Source organism: Solanum lycopersicum, chromosome 9 (genome assembly GCF_036512215.1).
Source record: "Solanum lycopersicum chromosome 9, SLM_r2.1".
NCBI classification, from domain to species: domain Eukaryota; kingdom Viridiplantae; phylum Streptophyta; class Magnoliopsida; order Solanales; family Solanaceae; genus Solanum; species Solanum lycopersicum.
The window spans coordinates 2,802,767-2,820,651 of NC_090808.1; the positions used below are offsets into that span (position 1 = coordinate 2,802,767).

At 36.3% G+C, this 17,885-nt stretch overlaps 2 protein-coding genes across 5 annotated transcripts; both read right to left on the minus strand.

Annotated features, from left to right (window-relative positions):
* Window positions 1–175: 175 nt before the first annotated feature.
* GGPS (geranylgeranyl diphosphate synthase) lies at window positions 176–9,145 on the minus strand. 4 transcript variants are annotated; one of them, NM_001366707.1, is made up of 3 exons: window positions 8,973–9,122; window positions 2,402–2,779; window positions 176–1,068 (listed from the first exon to the last, which is right to left on the minus strand). In NM_001366707.1, the coding sequence occupies exons 2-3, from the start codon at window positions 2,741–2,743 to the stop codon at window positions 406–408; spliced, it is 1,005 nt and encodes a 334-aa protein (NP_001353636.1). In that variant the 5' UTR covers window positions 2,744–2,779; window positions 8,973–9,122; the 3' UTR covers window positions 176–405. The 4 variants fall into 4 exon arrangements, with proteins under 4 accessions (NP_001353636.1, NP_001353635.1, XP_010325943.1 ...); NM_001366706.1 differs by having other exon boundaries at window positions 2,402–2,782; XM_010327641.4 differs by having other exon boundaries at window positions 207–1,068; window positions 2,402–2,799; window positions 8,973–9,145.
* A 2,087-nt stretch (window positions 9,146–11,232) lies between these two features.
* LOC101246082 (uncharacterized) lies at window positions 11,233–14,695 on the minus strand. Its single transcript, NM_001366708.1, has 2 exons — window positions 14,521–14,695; window positions 11,233–13,218 (listed from the first exon to the last, which is right to left on the minus strand). The coding sequence occupies exon 2, from the start codon at window positions 13,165–13,167 to the stop codon at window positions 11,422–11,424; it is 1,746 nt and encodes a 581-aa protein (NP_001353637.1). The 5' UTR covers window positions 13,168–13,218; window positions 14,521–14,695; the 3' UTR covers window positions 11,233–11,421.
* Window positions 14,696–17,885: the final 3,190 nt, after the last annotated feature.

The window sequence follows — 17,885 nt, forward strand, 5'->3', positions numbered from 1 at the left end:
TAAAATACTTCAAATTATTTCATTAGTTAAGGTTATACATTTTCAATTCTAAATCACATGGAGCTCTGCAGAAACAATATTAAATATAGCTGAGTTAAATGGAGCTGACACTTCCATGAACTTTGTATCAATCTCTAGGCAATGAAACCAAACTGATCATAAAAGCAGAAAAAAATTGTCCGTAACAATCATCGTCTATAACAACATTTCACAATAACGGCCAAGTTTTCTTTGGACCGGCTTTCATATTAAGCTATATAACATGTTCTCTCAGCATCCAAAATATATCCAGACGAACGTGGTGTTATAGAGGGGTTCGACTGTATTTAGCTAAGGATATATCCATACAACAAAGTTTAGGTCAAGAATCATGATAAAACACAAGACAGCAATGCTAAACATGATCTAGACTTGGCCATCAATGCTAAAACCTCTATCTGCAGCATAATCAAGAAAACTGTAAAGTGGCATGACTTTATCGCCGTATTTCTCGAGACCATCTAACTCTCTCTTAGCCTGCGCTCTTAGATCCTCAGCAACTTTCACAGCCTTCTCAATGCCATAAACGCTGACATAGCTTTTGCCTTTCTTTTTCTTCCCCTCAGTTTTGTTCTCCGTCTTCTTTGCTTCCAATATATCGTCAACAACACGATATAAGACACCAACAGCTCGACCGTATTTTCTCATGTGTTGGATCTCCTCATCTGAAGCACCAGCCAAGAGAGCTCCACAAACGGCAGAGCACTCACCCATTTCACCATATTTCTTTTCTTGAACAAAATCAACAGCATTTGGTCCACCCTCAAGGTCAAGGAACTGACCAGCAGCCATGCCAGTGGACCCCACAGCTCGAGCAATCTCTGTAATAACCCGGAGGACTCGATCCTCGGGAACGAGATCACTTGGAGTGTGGGACACAATATGCTGGAAACCAAGAGGGAACAAGGCATCCCCGGCTAAAATTGCCATATCTACACCAAAAACTGTGTGATTTGCAGGTAGACCTCGTCGAGTTGTGTCATCATCCATGCAGGGCAAATCATCATGAATCAATGAAGCAGCATGAACCTAATATAAATTGATCCAGGTCAAATATGGAATTAAGATTTTGTGTCTAATGTAAACATCAATACAATAGCACATCTCAAGCTCAATTAGAGGATCAACCTACAAAGATATTGAGTTAGAAATTGCCATATCATATAGAATTAAACTTCATTCTGTGACCATATTACACAACTAAGCACTTAAAGTTGAAAAATGTGATGTATTAAGTAGCTGAACCTACGTGTTGTTGCATGTTTAGCTGCCTCGAGAATTTGGTCATATTTTATCATGAATAGCACAAAAATAAGCAGAATTTTTTTCCTTTGTTAAGTTAAAACAGACCTCATTGAACCTGAGTACAGAAAGATGTGCAGAAATGACAGTTGCAAAAAATGTTGGCTCCTTCTAATCCACAAGGCAGATGAAGTTCACTTTACTATTTTACATCGCTGGTGTTGCTCATTTTGCACCCAAAAGACATACATCTGAACTTAATCTAATAATGGTTCAAATTCTAAGAAAATGGCCAAGCAGTCAAAAACATGAAATATCCTTGGAGACCAAGGTATGAATCCCAACAGAGGCGTCACTAGGTGAATTCTTTCCACATGTATAAGCTTTAGTGGCTGAGCTTCCTAATAGTTGTTCTTGTAGAATCTATCAGGTAAACAACGGATCAGTTCAGGTGCGTACAAACTGATCTAGATACCACCTTTATCAAAAAACAAAAAGTCAAAATGTTCATATTTCTGCTTTTCAAAACTCTTTTTTCCTTAAACTGGATAAGCATGGCTAATGTAAAGATAAAATGATTAGGGTGGTAAAGCTCAAGCATTATCTTAGAAGCTTGATTTAAAAAGATTTGGTATATACATCATGACTACTGCAGTTCAAAGGCCATAAGACATAGTATCAAAGCAGTTCATTTACCAGAACCACAAACCCCACATCAGCCAAATTTAATTTTGTATCGATTCAAGGATCTGTTTGTAGAGACAATCAATAGAAGATGCTCAAGTTACGCGGTGCAGTTGTGGAGGATATGAGAATCCTTAATAACAAAAACTAAAGGCTAATCCTACAACATGGATGCTTTAGTTTATTATCTAACAAAAGATCCTCAATCAACTTGAGTAATGTTTGCACCGTTCCACCAAGGCTACAGGAGTGGAACAAGCAGAGCAAAGTCCTAAGAAACATATACATAGTTTCTCAGTAGTTCAATTTGACAATATTCTTTGTGAACACCCCAACAACATCAATTTTAACTCATCTTTTTGTGGGGTTAACCAAGGTAGAGGGGGAGGGGTCCTCCTGCAAAGCAAATAAAGATGAAAGAAAATGAAGAACTAACCATCTCTAAGGCACAGGCAGTGGGAAAGGCAGCAAGGCGATTTCCTCCGAAAAGCTCACAAGCTGCGACACACATGATGGGTGGGGACCTTTTGGCACCCTTGGCCAGGACAGAGTAGCGCATGGCCTCATAAATCTGATTTGGGTACTTGACTGGAACTGCCTCATCAAGTTTCTGGTTGATATCACTAATTAGAGTTGTCCAATAAGTCTTAAGATCAAACTTGACGGACTCAGATGCTGTCGAAACAGAAGAAGAGCATTGGATTGCTTTCTGCATAACCATGCGGCTCCTTGGAAGACATAAACTAGGTGAAAAGCTCATCACCATGGAGAAAACCATAATTGATCTCCGTTCCTCTCTTTCCTTAATAGATTCCTGCTAATATTCACAATCATCTGAGATAATTTGCAGTTAAATTATGCATATTATATAACCCAATTATCTTTCTCCCCACAATCATAAACATTTGAGTGCAACATTAAAGTAAATACATCCAACATGCGAATTAGCATCGGCTTAAATTACACTTTTTTTAGTTTAGTGACATCTTCTCACAAGGGCCACCGTCAACTCCAATTAGGTTTCTCATAGCTAAGATAATAAACATCAATCAAACGGGAAAAACAGATTACGGAAGTTTGAAAAATAAGCAAAAATTATCAAGAGTGATACTTAAGAAAATCATGTTATACACAAGCTGGAATTACAAAATTACTGCCAATTCTACCATCATTTCACCACATCACACTATCAACTCTTCAGCCCAAAAGAACACAGCAAAACAGCATATAGTAATTAATTATTAGCAGAAAATGAAATATCTATCATCTTGCAGACAAACTTACACGGGCCACATGGAAGAATGAACATTACCCAATTCACTAAACGTGTCACCCTGAGTCCAATTAATGGCCTAAACAATTAATCACATTTTCCTTCTTGCTCACCATTTCAAGTCTAAGGTGGCTAATATTCCTCAACAAATCACTTACCCCTCAACCCAAAATTAGCTTAGGTAAGCTAAATCAACCATTTTATCCATTCCGCTTGTTGAATGCCTTGAATCGGACCCGCTACAAACAGAAAGGACGGGGGTCTCGCTGCCCGGTCAGCGAGTCGGGGGGTCCAGGGGGGCGACGCGCCCCCTGGCCTGGGGGTCCGGGGGGGCGGAGACGCCCCCGGGCCGACGGTATACAATGTTGTTGTATTGGGCCCTTAATTTTCTGTTGATTCTGTATGTTGGGCCCAAGCCTGTTAGGGCGTAGCTTAGCACTATATATAGACGCTATGGGAAACCCTATTCTGTAATTCTGTTTTTGCCTCTCCATAATAAAACTGCTCCCTCTCTTCCCGTGGACGTAGCCAATTTGTTGGTGAACCACGTAAATCTGTTGTCTTATTTTTCGCGTTTATATTTTCTCGTATTATCTCAAATTCCGCACAACAAATTGGTATCAGAGCCTCTCGGTTAATCGGTGTTCTTGGAGAATTCGAGATGTCTGCTTTGAACGTGAAAATCGACAAATTCACAGGGAGGAACAGTTTCAGTTTATGGCAGATCAAGATGCGGGCCTTGTTGAAACAGCAAGGCTTCTGGGCGCCGTTGTCGAAAGACAAGAACGCCGTCGTTACTCCTGAGATGGCGATTCTGGAGGAAAAGGCGCACTCGACGATCATGCTGTGTCTCGCGGATGACGTCATCACGGAGGTCTCGGATGAAGAGACTGCTGCTGGTCTGTGGTTGAAGCTGGAGAGTTTGTACATGACAAAATCTCTAACCAACAAGCTGCTTCTGAAACAACGTCTATTCGGTTTACGAATGGCTGAAGGTACACAACTCAGGGAACACTTAGAGCAATTGAATACTTTGTTATTAGAATTGCGTAATATCGATGTGAAGATCGAGGATGAAGATGCTGCCCTGATTCTGTTAGTATCTCTCCCAATGTCGTTTGAGAATTTTGTTCAATCGTTCATTGTTGGGAAAGATACTGTGTCACTGGAAGAAGTCAGATCAGCCCTTCATAGCAGGGAATTACGGCATAAGGCTAACGGCACAAGTACGGACATACAGCCTTCCGGTCTGTTCACCAGTAGCAGAAAGGGAAGGAAAAACGGCGGAAAGAAAAATAAGCCGATGTCGAAGGGTGCAAAGCCGGATGATGTTTGTAATTACTGCAAGGAGAAGGGACATTGGAAATTTGATTGTCCGAAGAAGAAGAAGCAATCGGAAAAACAATCAGTGTCTGCTGCTGTTGCTGAAGAAGACACCAATTCTGAAGAAGATATTGCCCTAGTTGCGGATGAGCACACTCATCATTCAGATGTGTGGGTTCTTGATTCTGGGGCATCCTATCACATCTGTCCTAGGAGAGAGTGGTTCACGACTTATGAGCAGGTAGACGGAGGCAGCATCTCGATGGCCAACAGTTCTGTCTGCAAGGTGGTTGGGACAGGCTCGATCAAGATAAGGACACATGACGGTAGCTTCTGCACATTGAACGAGGTCAGGCACGTTCCATTGATGACGAAAAATCTGATATCTCTCAGTCTTTTGGACAGCAAGGGATTCAGCTGGTCGGGAAAAGATGGAGTCTTGCGGGTCTGGAAGGGTTCAAATTTGATTCTGAAAGGTGTCATGCGTGGTACTTTGTATTTTCTACAAGGTTCCACGGTTACAGGTTCAGCCCATGTTGCATCGTCAGAATTTCACCAGAAGGATATGACTAAGTTATGGCACATAAGACTTGGTCATATGGGTGAAAGAGGGATGCAAATTCTGTCAAAGGAGGATTTACTTGCTGGTCATAAGGTTAAGAGCCTAGAGTTTTGTGAACATTGTGTTTTTGGAAAACTACATCGCAACAAGTTTCCAAAGGCCATTCATAGAACAAAAGGCACACTTGATTATATCCATTCTGATTGCTGGGGTCCATGCCGTGTTGAGTCTTTGGGAGGCTGCAGATTTTTTGTGTCCATTATTGATGACTACTCAAGGATGACTTGGGTGTACATGATGAAGCATAAAAGTGAAGCCTTCCAGAAGTTCAAGGAGTGGAAAATTTTGATGGAAAATCAAACAGGGAAGAAGATCAAGAGGTTGCGAACTGATAATGGGCTGGAATTCTGTTGGTCTGAATTTGATCAATTCTGTAAGGATGAAGGGATTGCTCGACATCGCACAGTCAGAAATACACCACAGCAGAACGGTGTAGCTGAGCGGATGAATCAAACACTTCTGGAGAGAGCAAGGTGCATGCTCTCTAATGCTGGGCTAGATAGAAGATTCTGGGCAGAAGCGGTTAGTACAGCTTGCTACTTGATTAACCGCGGACCACATACAGGTATACAGTGCAAGACACCTATGGAGATGTGGTCTGGAAAAGCTGCTGATTATTCAAATCTGAAAGCTTTTGGTTGTACGGCTTACTATCACGTCAGTGAAGGTAAGTTAGAACCAAGAGCTAAAAAGGGAGTATTTGTGGGCTACGGAGATGGAGTGAAAGGTTTCAGAATCTGGTCTCCAGCAGAAAAGAGGGTTATTATGAGCAGGAACGTTGTCTTTGATGAAAGTCCTCTGCTTAGAACCATTGTGAAGCCTACAACTACGTCAGAAACTGGGAGTCTTGACAAACAGGTGGAGTTTCAAGTCATTCAGAACGAGAGCGATTTAAAGGAACCTGAAGAGGAGGATCAAGAGCCACAGACTGAAACTGATATTCCAGAATCTATGCCATCAGATATCCATCAGAGTATAGCTCAAGATCGGCCAAGGAGGGTTGGAGTTCGGCCACCTACGAGGTATGGTTTTGAGGACATGGTGGGTTATGCACTGCAGGTTGCTGAAGAGGTAGATACATCTGAGCCGTCTACTTACAAAGAAGCCATTTTAAGTTCTGATTCTGAAAAATGGTTTGCCGCTATGGGAGATGAGATGGAGTCCCTACACAAGAATCAGACATGGGATCTGGTCATACAGCCTTCGGGGAGAAAGATTATTACTTGCAAATGGGTTTTCAAGAAGAAGGAAGGGATATCACCAGCAGAAGGAGTCAAGTATAAAGCCAGGGTTGTTGCCAGAGGTTTCAACCAAAGAGAGGGAGTGGACTATAATGAGATCTTCTCACCAGTGGTCAGACATACTTCCATCCGAGTGTTACTAGCGATAGTTGCACATCAGAATCTGGAGCTTGAACAACTTGATGTGAAGACAGCGTTTCTACATGGAGAGTTGGAGGAAGAGATATACATGACTCAGCCGGATGGTTTCCAAGTTCCAGGGAAGGAAAATCACGTCTGCAAGTTGAAGAAGTCCTTATATGGACTTAAGCAGTCTCCAAGGCAGTGGTATAAAAGGTTTGACAGCTATATGGTGAAGTTGGGCTATACTCGGAGCTCATATGATTGTTGTGTCTACTACAATAGGCTCAATGATGATTCATTCATCTATCTGGTGCTTTATGTAGATGATATGTTGATAGCTGCAAAGAAGAAGTATGACATTCAGAAGCTGAAGGGTTTACTTAGTGCTGAGTTTGAGATGAAGGATCTGGGAGCCGCTCGGAAGATTTTAGGGATGGAGATCATTAGAGACAGAGAGAGAAGGAAACTTTTCTTGTCACAGAGAAGCTACATTCAGAAGGTCTTGGCGAGGTTTGGCATGTCTTCATCTAAGCCCATTGATACCCCCAGTGCTGCCAATATCCATCTCACTGCCATGTTCGCTCCACAGTCAGAAGAAGAGAAGGAGTATATGTCACGAGTCCCTTATGCCAGTGCCGTAGGAAGTTTGATGTATGCTATGGTCTGTACAAGGCCAGATTTAGCACATGCAGTCAGTGTAGTGAGCAGATTCATGGGACAACCAGGGAGAGAACATTGGCAGGCTGTGAAGAGAATTTTCCGGTACCTTAGAGGTACATCTGACGTTGGTCTCATTTATGGAGGTGATACTCAGTGCTTGGTTACTGGCTATTCTGATTCAGACTATGCTGGAGATGTTGACACAAGAAGATCGATGACTGGCTATGTGTTTACCCTTGGAGGATCTGTCGTCAGTTGGAAGGCAACTTTGCAACCTACAGTGACTTTGTCTACTACGGAAGCGGAGTACATGGCCTTGACAGAGGCTGCAAAAGAAGGGATTTGGTTGAAAGGGCTGGTTAGTGATCTTGGTCTGCATCATGATCAGGCTACGGTGTATTGTGACAGTTTGAGCGCAATTTGTCTAGCCAAGGATCAAGTCCATCATGAGAGAACCAAGCATATTGACGTAAGGTATCATTTTCTAAGAAGTGAGAAGAGAATCAAGGTGAAGAAAGTAGGAACTGCTGATAATCCTGCTGATATGTTCACAAAGCCGGTTCCACAGAGCAAGTTTCAACACTGTTTGGACTTGCTCAACATCAGAAGCTGTTAATTGCCCTGCGGGGCAACTCTGAGGAAGAGGGGGAGGCTTGGCACTATCATAGTGCGTCTGAAGAATCTGTTCGGAGAATTCAAGTCAAGGTGGAGATTTGTTGAATGCCTTGAATCGGACCCGCTACAAACAGAAAGGACGGGGGTCTCGCTGCCCGGTCAGCGAGTCGGGGGGTCCAGGGGGGCGACGCGCCCCCTGGCCTGGGGGTCCGGGGGGGCGGAGACGCCCCCGGGCCGACGGTATACAATGTTGTTGTATTGGGCCCTTAATTTTCTGTTGATTCTGTATGTTGGGCCCAAGCCTGTTAGGGCGTAGCTTAGCACTATATATAGACGCTATGGGAAACCCTATTCTGTAATTCTGTTTTTGCCTCTCCATAATAAAACTGCTCCCTCTCTTCCCGTGGACGTAGCCAATTTGTTGGTGAACCACGTAAATCTGTTGTCTTATTTTTCGCGTTTATATTTTCTCGTATTATCTCAAATTCCGCACAACACCGCTCTATGTATTCAAAGAACTCATCATGGTTAGACTATCATTAAACTTAGAGGTTGTTAGTTATGGTTTCATCTGAACCCATGAAACCCAATAGCTTTGGCTCAATCTCTATATATGTGTTAAAAACTTCATTACATAAGTACAAATCATTGATTCCCAACCCAATTTCCTGAACTCGGACCCATAAAATTCAAACCCTGAATCCACCTCCATGTAGACTGGCTCGAACACTTCATTATCATCCCCATTTCCATTCTGCTCTGTGTTTTCAAAGAATTCATCATAGTTAGACTATTATTAGACTATGGATTTGTAACTTACATGTTCATCCTAAACCTATGAACGTGAACCCAATAACTTTTGCTCATACACTATATATGTGTTCAAAAAATTCACTAAACAAGCACAAACAATTACAATTCCCAATCCATTTAGAATCCTCATATCGAACCAATAAAACTCAAATCCTGAATACACCTCTAGTTAAACTACTCATCAACCTACCTCAACCTTTCTACTTTACACCAATACAACATCGCCGAGTTCTAAGGAGCTAATTAGAAACAAAGGAATTAAACTTGCTGAAAATTTAACAAGGAGTAAACAAATTGAAAAAAAAATAAGTTTTTTTGAGAGATTCAAGAGTTGTACCTTTAACAGCAACGGGGAACTTGATTCGCCGGTGAATCTGCTCTCCGGCGCCGGCGAAATCGGCTTATCTACTCTCAGTTCTCAGTAATTTCTATCTATTTAGTTCGGATCTCAGATTCGGTACGTTAACGGATTTTAGTTCAGATTCGTTAATTAACTGTCAATTCTTACCCAATGTAAATAATGTGTTAATATCTAAAATAGTTGTTATAAAATCAAGCTCATGACAATATAAATATAAAGAGATGAAAACAAGAGAAGTAAAATGGAAGATAAGAATTTCTTCTTATTTAAGTGTATATTACAATGGTGAATGATATCTCTATTTATAGGTAGAGAAATCAACCAAAACGTCACCATGTTTAATGTCACATTAGTAGATACATTTCTATCCCAAAAAGATTCATCACCTTGGAAATACATATTCTTGATAAGGATAAGTTTATGATAAGCTTAATGGACAATCCACTCAATTCAATGTATTTATAACAACAGTATCATTTTGCATCGTTATATAATGTTATATGTTTATAACGTGAAGTGTAAAGTACAAGTAAAATAACATACGAATTAGAGATAATTACGAAGATAAATAAAAGATTAAATAAATTTATTAAATAGATAAAATAAAATATTTAAGTAGTCATCTATTAAATCGAACATTATTTAAGATATAAATATTTTCATCGTTACTTAACGATAAATTAAATATAATACTATAATAATGAATTAATATGGTTTACGATGAATATCTAGCGTAGATAATTATTTGTCAATATTCACATTTAGTATAACCTATTTGGTTAAACTTTGAGAAAATACTCTCTTTTAAAATTAAAAAACGCCTCTCTTTTTTAATAATATGCAAAGAAAAAATGTATTTGGGGTATAATATAGAAGTAAAAATAAATACTAATTAAAAGTTTACTTATTGAGTTTTTGATAGAGTGTAATGTTTTTAAGATGTAGAATTTAATTCAAAACTATAAGTACATTTCATCAAGAATTTGAAATCCACCTCTATTAGTATTCCAGTTATAGATTATGATATGATGGTTGAAATTATTAGTGTGTATATATTATGGTTAAAAATATAAATTGCGGATATCGTTTTTTCACAAATGCGAGAGAAAGTTGCATTGAATAGAATCTTTTCTCTAATATTTATACATTATATAGCAGTATACACTTATCGTACATTCTTAAGAGATTATATCCTAAGACATAAATAAGAATTTAAAAAAAGTCACCTATATACCTTTTAAATAAATCTTTTAAGATATATGTAAATGAAAAATATGATAAGTATTTTGAGTCGATGAAAGTAATACTTTTTGTTTAGTCGAACACCACCACCACCACCATAACACTTTTTAAGTACAAACCTCACCAAGAAAAACAATTTAAGTCATTTCCCAATTAACTAAAATTTTCTTCCACTAAAAATGTGTAATATTTTTTTTTAATATAAAGCAACATTTTCCACTATAAAATTTATTAAACATCACTAACCCATTGTGGACCAAGAGCTTTTTAAGAAAATAATGTAATACTAATCTGTACTAGTAAAAAATAATGGCCTAACAGGCTGGATAAATGTTTTATTGTCCAATTTTGTCTTCCTTTTTGTTCTTCAAAATGTTCTCTTTCTATCTCCTTGGAATGATTAATTTTTGTTTGTCCATACATGTATGATTTCAAATATAATATTTGCAAATTAGGGTTTGGCTATGACATTTGGTTAATGACCTTAGACACAAATCTAGAATCTAGAGTCAACAAGTTTTAAACGAGTGTAATCACATATATTACTTTTGTATGTATAATATAGTTCGAGTTGAAAGGACTAGCTTCAGATAAAGCCATTACGTAACTCAGTTGTGATCGTAGACTATGAATTTATATGATTATGTTTTCAAAGAAAGCATTGCATTGTTTGACTAATGAAACAAAAACACTAACATATCCGGTGTAATTCCAAAATGGAGAGTTTGGAGAGGGTAAAATGTACACGTGCATTATACCTACCTCGTAAAGATAAAGAAGTTGTTGTTTTCCGATAGACCCTCAACTTAAAATAAAGCAATTTCTTGAAGAAAAAAAAAAAGGGGGGGGGGGGGAGGGGGGTGGAGCGTATGCAAACCTTAACTCTACCTCGTGGAGGTAGAGAGGCTACTTTCGAAGGACCCTTACCTCCAATGAGAACAATAACGATAACGAAATAATGTGAAACGGAGAGAAGTAGACAACAATTCATTAATTCTCCAAATAACAAAGTTCTTGAGTATATATAAATCAATAGAAGAGCACAAGTTTTATGTCAACATGAGGAATGAACAGTTTGCAGCAGCAAGAAAGAAACAAAGAATATACAAAATCTCACTACAAACTCAATCAAGCAAACAACAAACTCATCTTTGAGTGATTCTGGATTAGTCATTTAGGTGTATTAATCATGATACATGTGGTTGTACGCGTTCGAGTTACTATCCCTGTGGATAAAATACTCACTACTAGTTCTACCGCAAGATGACTCCATCAACGGTTTTGCACTAACCTCTCTTCCGAATCTTGAAAGGTAATTCAGACCCATGAGAAGTTCAATGACTGCAGCTTCAGTTCTGGTTTGGTTTGCAAAGTAGAGAGTCTGCACGAGAAGCACGTTAGCCCCATAAACCAGTCGTTGTTTCTCAAAGTTCCGTTCAGAATGCCACCTTATCGTGTTATGAGCAAGTGGAGACAACCATTCTAATATCCTTCCGAGTGCCAAACTCCACTCTGCTGCAAGAGAAGCATCATAAACAGATGAAGTCAATGATTTAGCGAACAATTTTAATCTTAACCTTAGAGAGTTTCTAATGCTAGCAGGCAGCATATTGTATAGATCATCTCTAGCATCAAGACTGATTAAATGTGGAGCCGACGCCAGTTTCTCTAGAAGTATGATGATGTTCGCGTACTTGAGTGTTAAAGCAGCATAACCAAGAGTATCTTCAGGAACGATTAACAGCTTACGCTTGAAATTGAAAAGAGAACCTTTAGTCAAAATTACGCCATTGGAGGAGGCGGGAACAGGATTTGTGTCTTCAAACTTATCAGTATCTTTTTGGAAACTGTCATCTGATTTTGATACATCACTGTTGGAAGGCATGCAACTCTCAAGAACAGGTGAATCAGTGCCACTATTCATGCATCCTTTAAAAGATCCAACATTAGCAAATCGCCTGGATCTTGGCTGTGGTGGCTTTCCGCAAAAGACAGATGACTGTCGAGCAAGGGATTTTCTATTAGTTGGTCTATCTTTATTTCCACTTAGACCAAGGCTTGAAAATGACCTGCCTATAGAACCTAAATAAGACTCCGACGTGCTATTTTCAGATGGATAAACAGACGACAGAGTAAGAGCAGATATAGACCGGCTACGATCAAGATAACCGTTATCGATGCCCTCAAAATGGTTGCTTCCTCCGGAAACTTCAGACTGATTTGTCCCAAATAGGTACTTAATCCTCATGATTATTGTGAAAATAGATCGAAGCAAAAGACGAACAGTATAGTCATAAGTTCTAACCCAAGGAGACATTTCTCTCAAATTCTTCACTTCCTCTCGTTGCCATATAACCTTTTGCCTAAACTCGAGCAGTTTCATCTGACCTGAACTAGCACCAGCCTGCATCCGCCTCAATGTTTGCTCAAGCTCTGCGAGCACTTCGAGCTCCTGATACAATTGAGTCGTGGCTGCAACAAATCTCTCCATTTTCTTAACCTTGCGCTCCATTTTCTTAAGCTTATATCTCCATGCACACCCATTGAGTTCGATTTCAACTGGATCTTCAAATATTCGTTCAAGATTGTGATAAACTGGATCAGCACATCTCTTACCGAGTGTAGCCAATGACTTCGTCAGAGATCCCAAATTGTCAATTATCTCAGCAATAGCAAGATCCATAAGATATTTGTCATCTTCAGCAACAAGCTTCTGAATGCCAAGTGAACTCGAGATTTCTTCTCTTAACTTGTCGATTCGCCTTTCACTTAGACACTGCCACAAGTTAACCACCTTAGACATCAAAGTTGCAATTTCAAATGCAAGAATTCCTATAACATTCTTCCTCTCGGGCTCTGAAGTAGAGCTCTTCCGCGAAGTTCTCCACAAGTTAAAAAATGATTCTGTCACAGTTTCGACTCCCATCATGCCCCAGTACAAAAAACAGAACTAGATGATAATCTCATGAACTCCACCTACCTGTTGAAAAGAGAAGAGAGAACATTAACCACCATAACAATGACAAGACAACAACTTTGAAAAAACATTGCTTAAACCACCATAGTGTGGATTCCTTAGGATGATCCGACTAATAAAGCTCATCTTATTATTCTAAAAGCAACATACACACTCCAAATTCTAAATCTCGCAACATAGCAATTTAAATACACAAAAGAAAAAGGACAAGAAGAACAGCCAGTATTCTTTCCTAACTGGTTTCCTAACTAATAGTTGAAATCTCTTTTTTTTCTTGTTCTCTTTTCGATCCAACTGTTCGACATCCTTAAAGAAGCAATTTTTATCAAAGCAAATAACTAAAGTCCAACAAAAACTACTTTCACTAACACACTTTCCACCAGTTATCCACAGAAACTCAAAAAAAGCACAATGCTTTGCCTAATTGTGGCTATTTACTTCCATTCAGGTTTCAGAATAACTGAAAGAACAAGAAAACAAACTCAAACAGAGAAGAAAAGTCAGAAATTTAAGCACAAAACAAACCACACATTCTAGTTTTTCCATATCTTTTGACAATTATGAAAAACAACTTCAAGATACAATGAAAATACAAAACCCTATATCCAGATAACACAACACATCCATGAAATTCCAAATCTTTAAATTGAAAAGGGGTTCTTAGAGAACTATTAATCAGCCAAAATTTTAACATAAAGATTTTCTTTACAAAAAAAGGAACATTAAAAACCATCACAAAATGCTTTTTGTAAAATCAAGATTCAACTTTAACCCTTCTTCTTCAAACAATTTATAACCAAATACACAAATTCTTTGCTACAACCTGAAGATCAACTTTAACCCCAAGAAAAAAAATAAAGATTTCATTTTTAGCCCATTTTACACTTAAATCCTCTTCACCATCAAACAAACAAACAAACAAAAAGTCTTTACAACAAAAATGCAGCAAATAAATAAATTTTTTTGCCACAAACTGAAGATTAACAGTAACCTAAACAAATAAATATTCCATTTTTACCCTTTTTCTTCTCTTCAATCATCTTCACCATCAAATAGAATATGAACATCACAAAAAAAAAAAAACAAATCTTTACAACAAAAATTCTTCAAATGAATAAATAATTTGCCACAAAGTGAAGATTAACTCTACCCCCACCCCCAAAAACAAAAAAAAGATTCCATTTTTAGCAAAAAAATTTGTCATCTTCACCATCAAACAGAAATGAAAAAAAAAACAAATCTTTACAACAAAAATGCAGCTAAAAGAACACTAAAAAAACCCAAGAAAAGAAAATGAGAACTCACCCTTTGTTTGGAAAATGAGAAGTAAGCTGAAAAATCTGAAGAAACATTTGATTCTTTGAGAGAGAAAGAGAACTGAGCTGTGAGGGTGAAGGTTTATAACGTACGCACCACCAGCGCAAAATAGGAAGGACCCGTAACAGAAAAAGGGGAGAAATGTAGAGTTTGTGCTACTTTACACTTGAGAGTTATGAGTAGGCTAATAATTAAAGGGGGAAGATGCTAAAGTGCGCCGTAAGAACCGAAGTAATATAATTTGGAATTATCTAAAAAAAAACAATTTATTTATGTTTAAATATATTCACTTATACGAAATGCCACTGTAATTTTTTCTTGTTTTGGCTGTCTATTTGGGGAATTTAATGGAGCATATCCCTGTGGAATTTTTATTTTTATTTTTTTTGGTATTGATCGGATCGGACTCGAGTTTTAAGAATGAAGTAATTTTTGAATAAAATGTATCTTATCTTGAAAGTGAAATTTACGATATGAATTTGAATTATCAAAATAGGCAGCAGACATCGAGAAAAAATAAAAGAGTTAGAGTTAATCGTAGAAGGCTATTGTATAGCGGTACGTATGCTTTATTGTTAACCTAGAGATCTTGATTTGAGTTATGATAATGTAGTCGTCTATGATGATAGGAGTTGTGTTTACCTCCAAAGTTAAACTTTACTATATGAATTTGAATTAGTCGAATCTCAATACAGACATTAAATACGAATTAAGAAATAATATAATTAAAGATACTCTTTAAAGATTATCGTATGCTAGTAAATATATTCCTTATTTTTATTCGTAATTAGAGATAATGAATTAAAATAAATTTTGTAAATAACATATTTTACCCTTAAAATTGGATTTCAAAATGGGTAGTAAATCGAATGAGAAAAACAAAAATGATTAAAAGTTGTAAAGTTGATAGAAATCTATGGGCTGTTTGACCACAAATCTTTCATTGTAATTTCAGAGATACTAGGCATATGATGTGTCTAACAATATTCATTTTATTATATCTATATATCTATATATATATATATATATATATATATATATATTTTGTTATTGATAATTATGATGATGTGCTAGTTGTTTTATGTTCTTGCATGTAATATGTCTCTTCAAGTGCTTGTTGAGATTAGTTTTATACTATAGTTTTGTTATTAAATTTTATAAATCATGTGGAGATTATGTGTCTATTAGGAAGACATCAAGATATGTCATATCCTTAATCATTGATTTATCCAACACAAACTCTTACTAATTTGTTCTAATTAGAAATATCGAATAGCTCTTTCGTTTATATTGGAAAGAGGTAATTAGATAAAATATGATATATCACATCTTTCTAAGGATATGATTATAGATGAGAAAACATGAAGGTCGAGATTATAGTAATAAATTTATAGGTAGTCAGATAGTCACACCGTCTAATTTAACTGTATTGTTATTTCCTTGTTCTCCTGCCTTCTTAGACTTTGAAATTGTTATTACATGTTGTCTTTTTTTTTTCCTTCTCATATTGATTGTTGTTACGATTGTTAGTTTTTTTTTATTGAAACTTTTTTTTACTTGTTTGATATGTTTTACTTGAGTCAATGTGGTTTATCATTCTCTATCCTTATATGGTAAGGTTATGTATAATTCACTCTTCGAAATCTCACTCGTAAAATTTCAGTAAATATGATAATCGATTGAATACTTGAAAAATCGTATTAATGTGTCTAGTTTAATTTCTACAATGAAAGGAGGAAATTTTGGAGCATTTGAGAAATGGTTTTTTTATGTCAATTTTAAAATTGTGACCCTTTAGCTCATAATTGTTAAATTTGTCTTCAAAAGGAAAAAAGATAAACCATCCAACTACTCCATTTTCTCAAAGGGAAAGTTTTGTCCACTAGACTAATGAAAACATAATCTAATCAATTGTCTCAAAATTGGTCCTATAATTAATGCAAATATTATGAAAATTAGTAAAATTATAAACACATTTTGTAGTGTGATTCTTCTATAATGTTCCATCAAATATTGTCCTTTTAATATAATTTTAAAAACGGAGAATTAAAAAAAATGTAGCTTAATTTTATCAAAAATCGTAAAGATAACTGAATCGATGTAGCAAGTGATATTCATAAAAGATGACGTCTTTTCAATTATCGTATCATATTGGATTTATATAGTGCACTATATATCTCATGTTTAATTTGCAAGCTATTGTACATAATAAATTTATTTAGCTTCATTTTCATTTTACGTCTATGAATTCTCTTGTTATGTATAGTAATTTATTAAGAAATTTGTACGCTTCATTTTCTAGAATTCATAAACTCAAAAATTTAGTTTAATCCTTTATTATCAATTGTGTGTTCGAATAGAAGCGTTTAAAATTAAAATAAACACAAATTTACCAATATTTGTAGCTTCTCATTTGCTTGTTTAATTGGTTATACAAATTAGCTAATAGCCTAACTAGTACAAATATATTAATATCAAGAATTTTTAAAAATAAAAAATAAAAAATTGGAGAACTAGCCATATTAATTAGGTGAACCATCCTAATCTAAGATTCTACACATTACATTCCATTTATTTTAGGTGAATGTATTTAGAATGGAAGCCAATAATGTGGTCCTTGGAATATTTTTTTTTCAATAAAAAAAGAAAATACATAAATTATAAAAAAATTTATTTATTCCGTGTTCAACAATTATATGAAGATCAGATTAAATTGGTATACAAGCATTATAAGCTTCATTTTAAAAAGTTATTTATTTTCAAAGACTTTTTTTCGTAATTTCTTATAAAGGATAGAGAGATTTCGAACTATCTCATTATAACTCAGATCGGTAAAAAATAAGTGAAGAGAAAGTTGTGGCATGTAAAAATTCAATATGAATCAAAAAGATTGAAGGAAATCGAATGTAATCGTAAAGGGAATAATATTGGACCTTTGGTCCATATTATATTATTAGCTACTTATTTTGGTTCTTATAAAATTTTTGCTTGAAATGATTAGATTTTTGAAATTATTATTCTAAATTATAGAGTAGTAGTATAGTTTTAATATATTAATTATTATATACTCTATTCTAAATTATAGACTAATAGTACAGTTTTAACATATTAATTATTATATACTCTTATGTCTTTAGTAGTTTAGATTTGTATCTCCGAGTTAACCTTCACCCATTCTATTTATAAAAAGAGAAGGGAAAAAGGATAAATTAATCCTTGAATTATCGTAAAATAGTATGCAGATACCCTCCGTCATTCTTTTGGGACATTGGAGTTCCTGTCATCCATAAATTAGAGCATATATGCCCTTGATTCTAACGAAGAGAGAGCACGGGCACTAATGTCCCAAAAGT

Excerpts from the sequence above, each read along its gene's own strand:
- GGPS (NM_001366707.1), bottom strand. The coding sequence starts at position 2,743 with ATGGTTTTCTCCATGGTGATGAGCTTTTCACCTAGTTTATGTCTTCCA. Across the intron at positions 1,069-2,401 it reads CTGCCTGTGCCTTAGAGATG|GTTCATGCTGCTTCATTGAT; the intron begins GTTAGTTCTTCA and ends AATTTATATTAG.
- LOC101246082 (NM_001366708.1), bottom strand. The coding sequence starts at position 13,167 with ATGATGGGAGTCGAAACTGTGACAGAATCATTTTTTAACTTGTGGAGA.